Source organism: Thrips palmi, unplaced genomic scaffold (assembly GCF_012932325.1).
Source record: "Thrips palmi isolate BJ-2018 unplaced genomic scaffold, TpBJ-2018v1 HiC_scaffold_8, whole genome shotgun sequence".
Taxonomy (NCBI): Eukaryota; Metazoa; Arthropoda; class Insecta; order Thysanoptera; family Thripidae; genus Thrips; species Thrips palmi.
Window position 1 is genome coordinate 12,302,256 of NW_023144635.1, and position 13,623 is coordinate 12,315,878.

Here is a 13,623-nt window from a genome sequence, read left to right on the forward strand (position 1 = left end):
CGAAATGCACACAAAAGTAACAATATGAATGTTTCGTTTGTCTAAGAGGAGTAGCCATGTTTACTGTTTTTATTGTTCAGCTTTTGTTGATTGCTTATGCGCACCAACCTGTTGAGTGCGAATAACATTGGAGTGCAAATAACATTTTGAGTGCGAATAACATGTTATTCGCACTGTCGAGTGCAAATAACATATCGAGTGCGAATAACATGTTATTGGCACTCAACAGGTTGGTGCGCATAAGCAATCAACAAAAGCTAAACAATAAATACAGTAAACATGGCTACTCCTCTTAGACAAACGAAACATTCAAATTGTTACTTTTGTGTGCATTTCGTTCGCCACGGTCAATGATAGTCTATGTCTGTCATGTTTTATCGTGTCGCAGTACTTTCGAAAGGCCTGAGTGCTCTCGGGCCATTTCAAAACTATTCAAGTGTTGTTCTGTGGAAGATTTAGAAGAGGGAGCGGCGTGATGCGGCAGGGCCAGGCTAGGGCTCTGAGGCTAGCTCAAGTCTTCCTGGTTTGAGAATGGACTGAGACCCCTTGCTGTGTCAACCCCTTATCAAGAGAGAGAGTGACTCAGTGATATCCAGCGTTTTGTGTTGATGTGAGTACCATTTTCCCAGTGTCTCAGGAATCGCTGGCCAAACCAAAGTGATTCAATAGTTGGTCAGCGGCATTGACACGTAACCTGAAAATACAGATGCAGGTCTTGTATTTTACTGGTCCAGTTCTACTTTTCATAGTATAATTGCTGTGATTTGAACTAGGGATCCTAAGCACTGAAAACTATTGTATGCACATTTATTTTTCTGTGAACGGGTATTGCTTTCCAAGCCAAATTATTCCATTTCTTTTGCAGCGCCAAATTTTGGCGTTCTGGTCTGTGGTGCTCTGGGGAATGGAACGCCAAATTTTGGCGCTCTCTGTGGAACGCCAAAATTTGGCGTGGAATCCGGAAACCAGGGATGGGAACGCCAAATCTTGGCGCTTTGGAAAAGACGCCACTCCAGTGGCGAGGAAACTTGCCACTGGATTTGGAGTGTTAAGGCGCCTTGATTCTACACGCCAAAGGCGTATACCCCATTGAGCACCTTTTGCAGATAGAAGTTAGCATGTGAGCACCATTGGTCGAGGAAAGGTGCGTGCATTGCACACACCCTGGATCATAGGCACTGAGCTCAACAGGACTCTAGGTGCGTTGAATGCAAACACCGCCCTTGGCCGAGGCCATGCCTACCGAGGCCTTAAAGGGTGTTTACATTCTACGCACCTTGAGTCCTGTTGAGCTCAGTGCCTATGATCCAGGGTGTGTACAATGCACGCACCTTTCCTTCGACCAATGGTGCTCACATGCTAACTTCTATCTGCAAAAGGTGCTCAATGGGGTATACGCCTTTGGCGTGTAGAATCAAGGCGCCTTAAGGCAGTTCCATTTCTGTGGCATACGCCTAAGGCGTATAGTTTCTAGACACCCTCACTGAGAATGAAAGAGTCACCACCATCGCCCTTTTATTGGGTAACGCACGCACCGTTGCCCAAATTTGGGTGACGAGCCCGCGGTGACCAAATTTTGGGCAGTCATAAAATCGTCGCCCAAATTTGGGTAACGCCGTCGGCGACGCCGTGAGGTCCCCGATGACGCTCTTCCGGGGCCACCACGATGACCCAATGTGGCGTTGAGGCCTCCGGTCATCGTGCTGGCCCCGGAAGGACGCCATCGGGAACCTCACAGCGTCGCCGACGGCGTTACCCAAATTTGGGCGACCAAACGCCTGTTACCAAATTTCGGGTGATGAATTTTTCGTCACCAAAATTTGGGCAACGAAGTTGCATCACCCATTTAAAGGGTGATGGTGGTGACCAATTCATTCTCAGTGCTGGATTTGGAGTGTATTTTGGCATTCAAAACTGCTTGCTAATTTTGTGGCAAGCAACCTTACCACCGGATTTGCAGTGCAGATCTTGGAAACGACAGCAGGTTTACAACAGTAACAAAGCACCCTGATCCAGCACGGCGACTCGAGACGCGGCCCTCGCTCGCGCAAAGCCACGCAGGAGTTTTGGGAAGACGCCCGGCTGACGTACGGGGTCCTCATCGACCTGGTTGCCTTTGTCGACGACAAGACCGGGGCGTTCGTTTTCATCAGCTTTTCCCAGAACGCCATTTACCTCTGCAACCTGTTACATTTGATGTTGGGGTGAGTGCACTCTAAAGGTCGTGGTGAAGATCCTTCATGTTATGGTGAAAATTCTCTATGTTTTGGAGGAGCTCCTGACTTCTTTACAACACACCTTCGAGAATTCAACGCGTCCTAATAGAATAATCCTAACTGCCAGGGTAGATCCAAGACAATCCTAACTGTCAGAGCAGATTCAAGACAATCGTGTCAATTCAGAACTATCCTTACTGAACATCAGCAGCGATCAGCGGTGTTTCCGCAAAGTCCGTGACGCCAACATACTTCACAAAATTACTCGCCGAAGGGCTTGTTACAAAGCGACGTATCCCAGCAGAACAGGCGTATCTGTGGAGCGACCGCAAGAAAAGGCGGATCTGTGGGAGGCCCAAGAAGAAGGGCGGATCTGTTTTTGATACCGCAAAAAAGGGCGGATCCAACTTTTTGGTCGATTTTGAGATTTTTGTTTAAAAATACGTTTCAGAAAGTAAGGATTATTTTGATAAAGTACTCAAAAAACCGACCAAAAAGTTGGATCCGCCCTTTCTTGTGGTATCAAAAACAGATCCGCCCTTCTTCTTGGGCCTCCAACAGATCCCCCTTTTCTTGCGGTCGCTCCACAGATACGCCTGTTCTGCTGGGATACGTCGAAAGTTTCATCCTTATATAAATACGAGGACATTTTATTTCAGATACATCGAGATTCTCCGATTTGCAGTGAAGATACTTCATTAGCACTTTTAGGTATAGCTCTGCAGTTAGGATAGTTCTAAATCTGTACTAACAGTAGGATTGTCTTGGATCTGCTCTGACAGTTAGGATTATTCTATTAGGACGCGTCCAATTGACGGCACTTTATGGATATTTTGACGAACTTTGCTTGTGCGTTATGTAAAAAGTCTCCAGTCTTCCACCCCAAGACACTTGGTGTGGCGGCATCATGTCCACAACCAAAACTTTCCACCAACGCTCTCCCGGGTTCGCTGAAGGGTTTCGCTGCTGTCACTCAGGTTTCGTCAGGTACGAGGAGCTGATGGACAACTCATAACTTTGGTCTCGGTGGCGGCAAGGATGATCATCGTGTCCTTTTGGACCACAAACGTCCACCAAGAATGGGTCGAATTAAAAATTGTGCTGTTCAGCGTTCCGGCGGAATGCTATTCTGACTCGGTAAAAACTCTCCCTTAGAACGGTTAACGTCCGACTGATGCCGCCCTGCAGTGTTTTGCTGAATCCCCTCCTCTGTCCTGCAGGTGTTTCGGTTTTGCACGCAGGTGTGCACCGACGAAGTCGCCCTGACCGGCTTCGGTATTTTCAAGCTCACTCGCCCGTTCATCATTTCGGTATGCAAAACCCCATGGACTAACCCTAACTATTACCATATTTGTGCATATATGTAAGTTATGTACAAGTTCGTACATAAATTTGGGTACAATCACTGGTAAAACTAAAGCGTAACTCTATTCTTGAGTCAAGCATGAAGTTGCACTTGAAGACGTTACGCTTGAAATGAAGCGTACTCTGGAAATTCTGCCATGCATTTAGATAGAGGGAATCTTGGCGGATGAGCCTGTTACTCTTGATTACAAGCGTATTCTGTTTACGCTTGAAAACAGAGGTTAATACTACGCTTTAGTTTTACCAGTGGTTTCGTAATTACTTAATCACAGTATGGAAATGCTGAATGCTGTCCCTAATTTACGTCTTACATTGTACCAGGTGGGTCACGGACCCCGTGAAAAATGGTTACTATGCAACCCGCTCGGAGCCATGCATCCGGGCTTGCCTATGCGGCAGTCGGCGGGCGAACGGGAGGACTAGGGGTGCCACCCGTCTTGCCCAGCCCCAGTTGTCGTTCCGCGGACACCTCGCAGCCTCCGTGAGGGCAGTCCGCCGCGGGTCTCGCGAGTCCTCTCGCGGACTTCGCGAGTCCTCTCACGGGTTTCGCGAGGGCAGGCCGCGAGGACACGGGACGCCCGCGAGGACTCGCGAAGCCCGCGGCAGGACTCGCGGAATCCGCGGACTGCCCTCGCGGCGGCCGCGCGGCCGCGAGGTGTCCGCGGAACGACAACTGGGGCTGGGCAAGACGGGTGGCACCCCTAGTCCTCCCGTTCGCCCGCCGACTGCCGCATAGGCAAGCCCGGATGCAGGGCTCCGAGCGGGTTGCATAGTAACCATTTCTCACGGGGTCCGTGACCCACCTGGTACATAGTTTAAATACGCTCAAGTATGTCAATTCACCAGGAAAACTAAAGCGTTAGTATTACCCTCTGTTTTCAAGCATAATCAGGTTACGCTTGAAATCAAGCGTGACAGGCTCATCCGTCAAGATTCCCCCTATCTAAATGCATGGGGGAATTAGAGTATGCTTCATTTCAAGCGTAACATCTTCAAGCGTACCTTCATGCTTGACTCAAGCATAGAGTTACGCTTTAGTTTTACCAGTGTAATTATCGAGGGGGTAAACACTTCACGAAATCGTGTACAGACTACTCGGTATTACGCTGTATTACGGGTGTATTACACGTGTATTACGGCCCTAAAATGCCAAGATTTGGCACATTTGACCCAAAAATGGTATTACGATCACGTGTATTACGCGTAATACACGGTTTTTGTGTACAGGGTATTACGCGAGTGGTTACCCCCTCGGTAATTATCGACAGTAAAAGTACGAAAACATTTAGTATGTGCAGGCAGCAAGTCAAACATCGTCAAGCGCTGCTGTCTTGCTTAAAAATTTTGTTTTTCGCGCAGGTTGTCAGCTTTGTTGTGACACTCGAAACGCTGTTCATGCAGGGAGACAGACATGAGGAACTCACCAGGGCTAGTCATGTCCAGACCTAAAAAGGGAATTTGTTCCATGGCAACTTTAAATTTTGAGTGAGGGTGAGACAGTCGCGTTTTATTGTTTTCCACGATGGAATCTCTCCGTAGCTGTGATGAAAATACAATAAAATAAGACGTTCTGTCATTGCACGATCATTGTGCGGCGTGGGTTTGGGTGGAGGCCGGAGCGCCTGCGGGCGGCAGGGCGGGCCGCACAGTGGGCCAGAAGACCGGCGCAGTGGCCAAAACTCTAGACGCGTTTTGAGCTCCAGAGTCGCTAAACAGGACTCGAAGCGAACGTGTGACCCCACCAATGGATTCCTCGTTCGGAGAGCAATCCATTGATGGGGTCACACAAACGTTTCGAGTGCTACCTAGTGACTCTGGAGCTCAAAACGCGTCTGGAGTTTTGGCCGCTGCGCCGGTCTTCTGGCCCACTGTGGGCCGCCCCGTTGCGCGGGCCTGCGCTGCGCGTTGCCTACCCTCCGATTCACAGGCGTTCCTTCCTCTGCGCAGCAAACAGTGGGCCAGAGGAACGGAGGAGGCGCGGCCGAAATTCTAGACGCGTTTTCAGCTCCAGAGTCGCTAAATGGGACTCAAACCGAACGTGTGACCCCACCAATGGATTGTTCTGCGAACGAGGAAACCATTGGTGGGGTCACACGCTCGATTCGAGTCTTAGTGCTCAAAAACGAGTCGAGAATTTTGGCCGCCTCCACCGGTCCTCTGGCCCACTGTGCGCAGCTTCGCTGTTATCATTATTACCTCACGTGCATTCCACCCGTCTAAAAAAAACTGAAAAACAATCACGGTGGCAGGAAAAGGAGCAAATAAAACCTAAAACAACGCAACCGCCTCTATGTTGTCTTTTTCGATCGCTTCCCTGTGGCATTCTTATTGTGTTCCCTTTGCCCTGGGGTGGCGTTTCCGACTTCCGTCCCGGTAAGAGGGTGCTGCGAGGCGTGGGGGGGGGGGGGGGGGGGGGGGGGGGGGGGGCAACCAGGCGACGCAGATGTGCTCTGTTTTTTTCTAGAGCCAGCGCGGCGCGCCTCCAGGCAGGCCGTCATCCATTGTGGATCATGCTCCTCGCCGGTGTCCCTGCTTCCTCCAGTCCGGCGCCGACCTCCTCCGACCCGCGGCTGCTTTCGCCGGCCTCACCACACTGCGACCCTCTCCAACCACCCGCAGCCTCCCAACGACCCTCCCAACCTTGGCGAACAGGTCCCCTGCCCTCCCTGACCCCTGCCCGCCCCTGCCGCCCCGGGGGCAAGGAGAAGGGGGGGGGACCACTCGCGTCTGCGGGTGGAGTAGCGCCGCGTGGAGTGGCCCCCCGCAGACAGTTCACATAAGTGGACGAAGTGCCAGACAACCGTTGGTGTCGGGGCCCGGCGAAGTTGTCGCTCGCGTTTGCCGCCCCCTTTTGTCTGCCAGTGTGCCCGCTGCAGGGCGCGGCGCGCACTCCGCACTCCGGCCGGCGGACTGACGGCGCCAATTTCTCGTGTGGCGTGCCGAGTCCTGCAGAGGAATCGCTGTATTTCAGCAGAGCAGACAGCGGCGCCCTTTTCGGACACGGACGTCGCGCACGGTACCTGTACTCTCTGCAGTAGTGGATCCAGTGGCACGCTAAACCAGGCTAAACAGGACGATTTGAACCCCCCTTGGCTTCAAGATATCCGCCGGGAAAGTATCCGAAAGGCCACACTTTGCTCCTGTAAGAAAGAAAAAGGTGCTACACGGTAGAGACGGTACCTGGTTTTCCCAGGCCTACAGCAGAGACATAGGCGATTTCCAGGGAGTTCCTGGGAAAACCAGGAACCCCGTGTACATTGCCCCTCGCAGGCGGTCCTCTGGCCCTCCTGGCACACTGTGTGGTGCTCTGTCTTCCTCTCACAGGGCGGACAGGCGGCTGGCGCCGTGGTGCCGGGCCGGCGGCATGAGGCACGCCGGGCTGCCGGTTGGGCTGCCTGCCCTCGGGCGCGGTTCGGTGGCGAGTGGCGATATCGCTCCGCCGCGCCGCTGCCGGTTGGGCTGCCTACCCTCGGGGCGCGTCGCGACGCCCGGCCAAGGTTCCGGCCAAGGCCGCGGACAGGCAGCGTCTCTCTCTCTCTCTCTCTCTCTCCTCTCTCTCTCTCTCTCTCTCTCTCTCTCTCTGTCTCTCTCTCCGAGAGAAATGTCCCGCCATGAATATCCCGGCTGAAATATTCTCGCGGGGCGCGGCCGGCGCGGCCACTCCAACGCCGCTGCCGGCGAGAGCTTTTACAACTCGCAGCTCTGCATGATTGAATAGACGGATTTTTTTTTCGGAAGGCCCGGGCAAACACAAAGTAAAGTTTGAACCGGGCTGAAAAGAGGAAAGCACACTCTACAAATCAAAGAGTGTACATAGTATGCTCTAACTGGAGCATGCCTGCAAGCACGCTCTAGCTAGCGCATGCCTGCCAAGCATGCACTAACTAGAGCATACATGCCATGTACACGCTTCCTGATGCAGAAAACTCCCTATCCCTTATGCAGTAAATGTATGCTTCAGTTAGCGTGTACATGGCATGTATGCACTAGTTAGTGCATGCCTGGCAGGCATGCGCTAGTTAGAGCGTGCTCGCAGGCATGCTCCAGTTAGAGCGTACCATGTACACTCTTTGATTTGTAGAGCACACAAAAAGAGAGTCCCAGCACGGCTTTATAAACAAGTTGATGAAAGTTGGCGTCATGATGCTGGCCGGGCTGATGGCGATCCGGCTAGGCCTGCCTCACAGTGGGCCGGAAGACCGGTGGCAGCGGTCAAAATTCCGGACGCGTTTTGAGCTCCAGAGTAGGTGAATGGGACTCGAATGGAACGTGTGACCCCATCAATGGATTGCTCTCCGAACGAGGAATCCATTGGTGGGGTCACACGTTCGATTCTGGTCCTGGAGCTCAATACGCGTTTAGAGTTTTGGCCGCCTGCGCCGGTCTTCTGGTCCACTGTGCTGCTGCTGCCCCTCCTCTCGCCGTCCAACTCGGACGCTAGCCCTTCCGCGCGGCGGTGCGGCGAACGCCCTCTGCGGCAACCTGCTGCTGCTCGAGGGCAACAAGTCCACCAGCTGGACTCAGTTCCCGAAGCCGCTCTGCCGGCTGGCGTGTGCTGGCGTGGCCGGGCCGCCGGACCCCGATCCTCGTACGGGCGGACGCGCAGTGGGCCAAAAGACCGGAGGAGGCGGCCAGAACTTTAGACGCGATTTGAGCTCCAGAGTCGCTAATTTGGACTCGAACCGAACGTGTGACCCCACCAATGGATTCCTCATTCGGAGAGCAATCCATTGGTGGGGTCACACGTTCTGTTCGAGTCCTATTTAGCGACTCTGGAGCTCAAAACGAGTCCAGAGTTTTGGCCGCCTCCACCGGTCTTCCGGCCCACTGTGGGACGCCTCAGACCGGAAGCCGAAAACTCGGTTTCGGGGAACAAGAACACGCAATTTCGGCGCGGTCTTGAAGGTTCGAACTAGGACCGCCGCCACGGACGCCGTGGCCTTCCTGACCCACTTCACTATAAATAGCCGCACTATTATCAGTGTGGGCCACCACCTTGCAGCGGCGACCGGTTGTATGACGCGCTGACGGCGCGTCGCGCGTCGCACGCTTCGATGCGTGACTGTGCCGACTGTACCGACTTTACCGGCGAGAGGCAACGACCGCGGCCGGCGCGGCGACAGATGTAATAATAAAAGTAAAAATTTGGCGGGCTGAAGGAAGAGGAATATAATGCGGGTGTGCCCCCTTGTTATTATCGAGGTGCTGCCTCGGCTTGCCGCCCCGCCGGGGGCTTTGAACCCCACCGGGGCGTGCCAGGACGTGGCATGGCGCACAGTGCCGTGCCGTGCCATGCGTCGTGACGTGTGGCATGCCTCCCGCGTCTCAGGGACACAATGCCGACCGAACGCTCCGAACATCTACGCCTTTTTGCTTCATTTTCATCGTGTTTTTTGTTTACAGAACATGTTTAAGTTGTTTTTGTTTGTCGGACAATTGAAATGTCTTGATGTTCGTTTTCTTGCGAAGCTAATTTGTATTAAGTATTGTTGCCAGTTTGTGTGTCGCAGAGGTCAGGGGGTCATAGTCCTCCCGCTCCCCCACACCAGACAGACGTTTGCAGGGCAGGCAAATTACAGAACATTCCACCTTCAAAAAATTCCACCTTAAAAAACGTGGCTTGACCCGGCTTGACCCCATTCCCATTTCCTTCAAAACTTCCGCGCACGCCGATACTGGTGTGCACTCATCTGAGCACACTCTGAAGAGTGTTCTGAACACACTGTCGAATTTGCTGAGCAATTGCTCTGTTTTTTTTCAGCCCCATTCTTTTCCCTCACCTTTCAGATTGCAGCGTTCGCACTGTTTAAAAAGCCGTACATTTCAAGGAAAAAGGTACGGCTAGACCGTACCTCACGGTGTACAGTACAACCGTACCCAAAAACCGTGCTTCCCATAGGAGCCCATGTTATGAAAAACCGTAATCCGTACCTCAAAAGCCGTACTGGCTGAGGTACGGTGCTACCAGGCGAATCGTCTACCAGACTGTGCCTGTACCTTTTCCCGTGGATTTTTTCTACAGTGCGGGATAAAAATGATTGAAAAAGAGATTTGGGGGCACGGGGACGAAGACGACGCGGCGCGGGACGTGCTCGAACGCCAACAAGACAACCAGGCCGTACAAATGAGCGCGCGCCGGAACCGCGCCGCGAGGCACTTCTCCTCATCGCTCAGCCAGCCGCGCTCCAGTGGGCTGATTCCGAGAGTCGTTTTCGTCGCTCTGTCTCTCTCGCACTCACGGGGCGTCCCGTCTGGGTGCGAGAGAGACAGAGCGACGACAACGGCTCTCGGAATCAGCCCGCACCGCAGCGCGCGGCTCCGGGTCGCGGCTTCGCGGCGGAAACAGATGGCGTCGCGGCGCGGCGCGGCTCTGGGCGACGCCGCTCGCTCCTCCGCCGCGGCAACGGATCGGCCCCGCGGCTCGCTGGATGCCTCATTGGGTGCATTCTGGAAAAACACGTCGGCGCGACGACGGTGGGAACGTTTTTTGAGGAGGGCCGCCGCAGTCCCACAGTGGGCCAGACGACCGTGTGGAGGCGGCCAAAATGCTAGACGCGTTTTTGAGCTCCAGCGTCGCTAAGACTCGAACCGAACGTGTGACCTCATCAATGGATTCCTCGTTCGAAGAGCAATCCATTGGTGGGGTCACACGTTCGGTTCGAGTCCCATTTGCCGTCTCCGGAGCTCAAAACGCGTCTAGAGTTTTGGCCGCCTCCACGGTCGTCTGGCCCACTGTGAGTCCTCCGCCTAGCGTCCCGTCGCCCTGCGCGATGGGATGGGCGGGCCGGGCCGCGCGTCGTATGTAAAGCAGCAGACTGATTCCGAGAGTCGCTTTCGTCGCTCTGTCTCTCTCGCACCTACGCGGGACGCCCGAAGAGTGCGAGGGAGGCAGAGCGACGAAAACGACTCTCGGAATCAGTGTGCCGCGCCTGACTGCGAATCAACGACTCCTAAAGAAAGGCACGCACCTCATCGGTTTTAGTCACCGGCGCGACTCCCGTTAGCGACCAGCAGACGGGCAGCGAGGGGGGGGGGGGGGAGTCGCGGTGGGAAAAAAATCACAGCGCATCGTCTGCATGCATATTTCCATGATGTGTTTCGGTTGGGCCTGGCCTGCTCATCAAGATGCATGCATTCTCGAGATAAATCAAAACTGAATCACTGGTATAGTTGGTTAGCTTGCCCACCGTCCAGGTGGATAGTTCAAGATAGCCCGGCGAAGAAGTTTGGTCGTTTCGGCCCAGCATCCGGCATCCGGCTGAGATACAGCGCGGTGTATCAACAGTCGTTAGCACACTTCTTTAGCTAGGCCGAACCCGGACCGCCGACAGTGGCTATCGTCGCTCTGTCTCTCTCGCACACCAACGAGGCGCTCCGTGAGTGCGAGAGAGACAGAGCGACGAGCACAGGCGCTGTTTAGAAGCACGCGACACGGCTGCGCTGTCATTCATGTGAGCAGACAGGTTCGCCCGTGCGTGCGGTGCACGGTGCACCACGCATGCACACTGCAGGCTGATTCCGAACCGAACGTGCCGTCGTCGCGCTGTCTCTCTCGCACTCCGTGACGTGTCGCGTGGCGGTGCGAGAGAGACAGCGACACAACACCGTCCCACAGTGGGCCAGAAGACCGTGAAGTCGGCCAAAACTTTAGACGCGTTTTGATCTCCAGCGTCGCTAAACAGGCCTCGAACCGAACGTGTGACCCCACCAATGGATTCCTCGTTCGGAGAGCAATCCATTGGTGGGGTCACACGTTCGGTTCGAGTCCCATTTACCGTCTCTGGAGCTCGAAACGCGTCCAGAGTTTTGTCCGCCTCCACGGTCGTCTGGCCCACTGTGCGTCCCACGGGATGGTACTTCCCCGCGGTGACGCCGCGGCGCGTCACACAACCAGAAATCCCGCGTGCCAAGTCCAGCAGGAGTCCTGGAGACGCGCGGAGTCATCAACATACGGCGGGAATTGTAAAACTGCTCCGGGCACGCCGGTCTTTATCCTTTGTTTAAAAGCTGGCCACGGCGGGTGCAGACTCATTGCGAACACTGCTTCGTCACTGTCCTATCTCTCTCTCTCTCTCTCTCTCTCTCTCTCTCTCTCTCTCTCTCTCTCTCTCTCTCTCGCACTCCATCAGCCCAACGGACTAGGCCGTCAGTGTGAGAGAGACGGAACGACAAAGCAGTGCCGGCTCCGCGTTCCCACGCCAAGAGCGGCGCGTGCGGCGTGCGCGGCGGCGTGTCGCCATGCTTATTTTGGGAACATCTCCGTCGGCGAATCATCGCGCAGCAGCGGCCAGTGGAGGAGACCCTCTTCACTGGCCGGCAAGGCGTGCGGTGGGGTGGGCGGGGCGCGCGGCCCCGGCCCTGGGCTACCCTGGGCCCGGCTGCAGACTGATTCCGAGAGTCGTTTTCGTCGCTCTGTCTCTATCGCACTCATGGGGCAACCCGTAAGGTGCAAGAGAGACAGAGCGACGAAAATGACTCTCGGAATCAGTCTTATGGTGGAGCTACGCAACGTGTGCGTTCACGAAACGTCGTGAGTGGGTACGGGAAGGTAACACAAGCGCTGGCCTGTCTCTGTTGCCACTGCAGGAGCCAGTCTTCCCTGCAGACTGATTCCGAGAGTCGGTCTCATTGCTCTGTCTCACTAGCACCTTTAGAGGACGTCCAAGGAGCGCGAGGGGAGACAGAGCGACGAAAGCGATTCTTGGAATCAGTCTGCTCGATTGTGATAGGTGAAGCTGGCTCGGACGGCTCGGCTGCAAGCCGAACTAGAGTCCTTAAACTACTATCCCTGGGCCGAACCGGCGCCGCTATCATTGGCTATGCGACGCATCGGGGGCAAACTGGGTAAAACCCAGGCGTCGGAACGGACGCTGAAATCATCGGGTTGAAACGGGTTGGGTCGAACCACCGGCGGCGGTCGAGTTCCAGTAGTACACCAGCGCTAGGGAAACGGGTTGAATGGTTGAAAGTTTGAAGCTGAACCCAGCCCAGCCGTTTACGCCTGGACTCCTCGCTGTGCCCGCGTATCGTAACGGCTCCGTGAGTCAGCAAGGTTTGCCGGCGAGGCCGCCGTACGCGTGCCGTACGCGTGCCGCGCTGAAAGAAGACGCGATTCACCGCTACTCTACCCACACAAAAAATACGACAGCAGAAAACTTCGCCCTTACTAAGCAGGCGGGTATTCAGCTTGAAAAACCCGCAGATGCCCCCAGTGCAGGCGCGTGAGAGCACCTGTCGTAGCAAATCCAGTAGTGTAGCCAGAGCGGACGTTAGCGTTAGGCGCAACAATTTTACCACCCCGGGCGGTGTGTTTTGTAGCCGCGCGTAAAGCTGTTTGTCGTTCGCGCTGCCAGCGAAGCCGAAGACCCCCAGGGCCACGGTCCAAACAGGAGGTGTCTCTCTCGCACTCACGGGGTGTGCCTGTGGGTGCGAGAGAGACAGAGCGACGAAGACGACTCCCGGAATCAGTCTGCTGTCCCCACAGTGCGGTGGGGATTCTCCAGGGACCCACTGGACTGGACCCGCCCAACCCAATCATCATCCGATCCAGCGGCGGGAGGCAAGGGGGTTCAAGGTGGGCGCGGCCGGCCAGCCGATTAGTGTCGACCGATCCGAGAGTCGTTTTCGTCGCTCTGTCTCTCTCGCACTCATGGAGCGTCCCATTTAGGTGCGAATGAGACAGAGCGACGAAAACGACTCTCGGAATCAGCCTGCTGGTGGGCCCGCCGTCATAAAGGTGCAACCCGAATGAGTTTCCGCGCCCCGCCGCCGCGCCGGGTTGATGCACCTGGACGGGGAAGGCGGCGGGGAGAGAGAGGGGGAGGGGAGGGGAGAGGCCGGTGGGGAAGGACCCGCTGGTGGGGGCCGCTCGACCACGCGCGGCGCGGCGTGGCGTGCTGAACCCCGTCGTGGCGCGCCGGGATCTTGGCATTGAAACTGCGTATCGGTTCGGTCGCAAAGCGTAGCGAAGCGCTGCGGGGAAGGTGAGGGGCACGGCGTGGCGTGGCGTGGCGTGGCTCGGCGTGGCTCGGCGTGGCTCGGC

At 55.3% G+C, this 13,623-nt stretch overlaps 1 protein-coding gene across 1 annotated transcript; it reads left to right on the forward strand.

Annotated features, from left to right (window-relative positions):
• The first annotated feature begins 428 nt into the window (after positions 1–428).
• On the forward strand, positions 429–5,051 carry LOC117653355 (gustatory receptor for sugar taste 64e-like). Its single transcript, XM_034398984.1, has 5 exons — positions 429–610; positions 2,017–2,204; positions 3,194–3,353; positions 3,437–3,526; positions 4,941–5,051. The coding sequence occupies exons 2-5, from the start codon at positions 2,197–2,199 to the stop codon at positions 5,028–5,030; spliced, it is 348 nt and encodes a 115-aa protein (XP_034254875.1). The 5' UTR covers positions 429–610; positions 2,017–2,196; the 3' UTR covers positions 5,031–5,051.
• The last annotated feature ends 8,572 nt before the right edge of the window (positions 5,052–13,623 follow it).

Coding starts and splice junctions, on each gene's coding strand:
- LOC117653355 (XM_034398984.1), top strand. Junction 3,354..3,436: donor CGGAATGCTATTCTGACTCG/GTAAAAACTCTC, acceptor TCTGTCCTGCAG/GTGTTTCGGTTTTGCACGCA. Junction 3,527..4,940: donor CTCGCCCGTTCATCATTTCG/GTATGCAAAACC, acceptor TTTTTCGCGCAG/GTTGTCAGCTTTGTTGTGAC.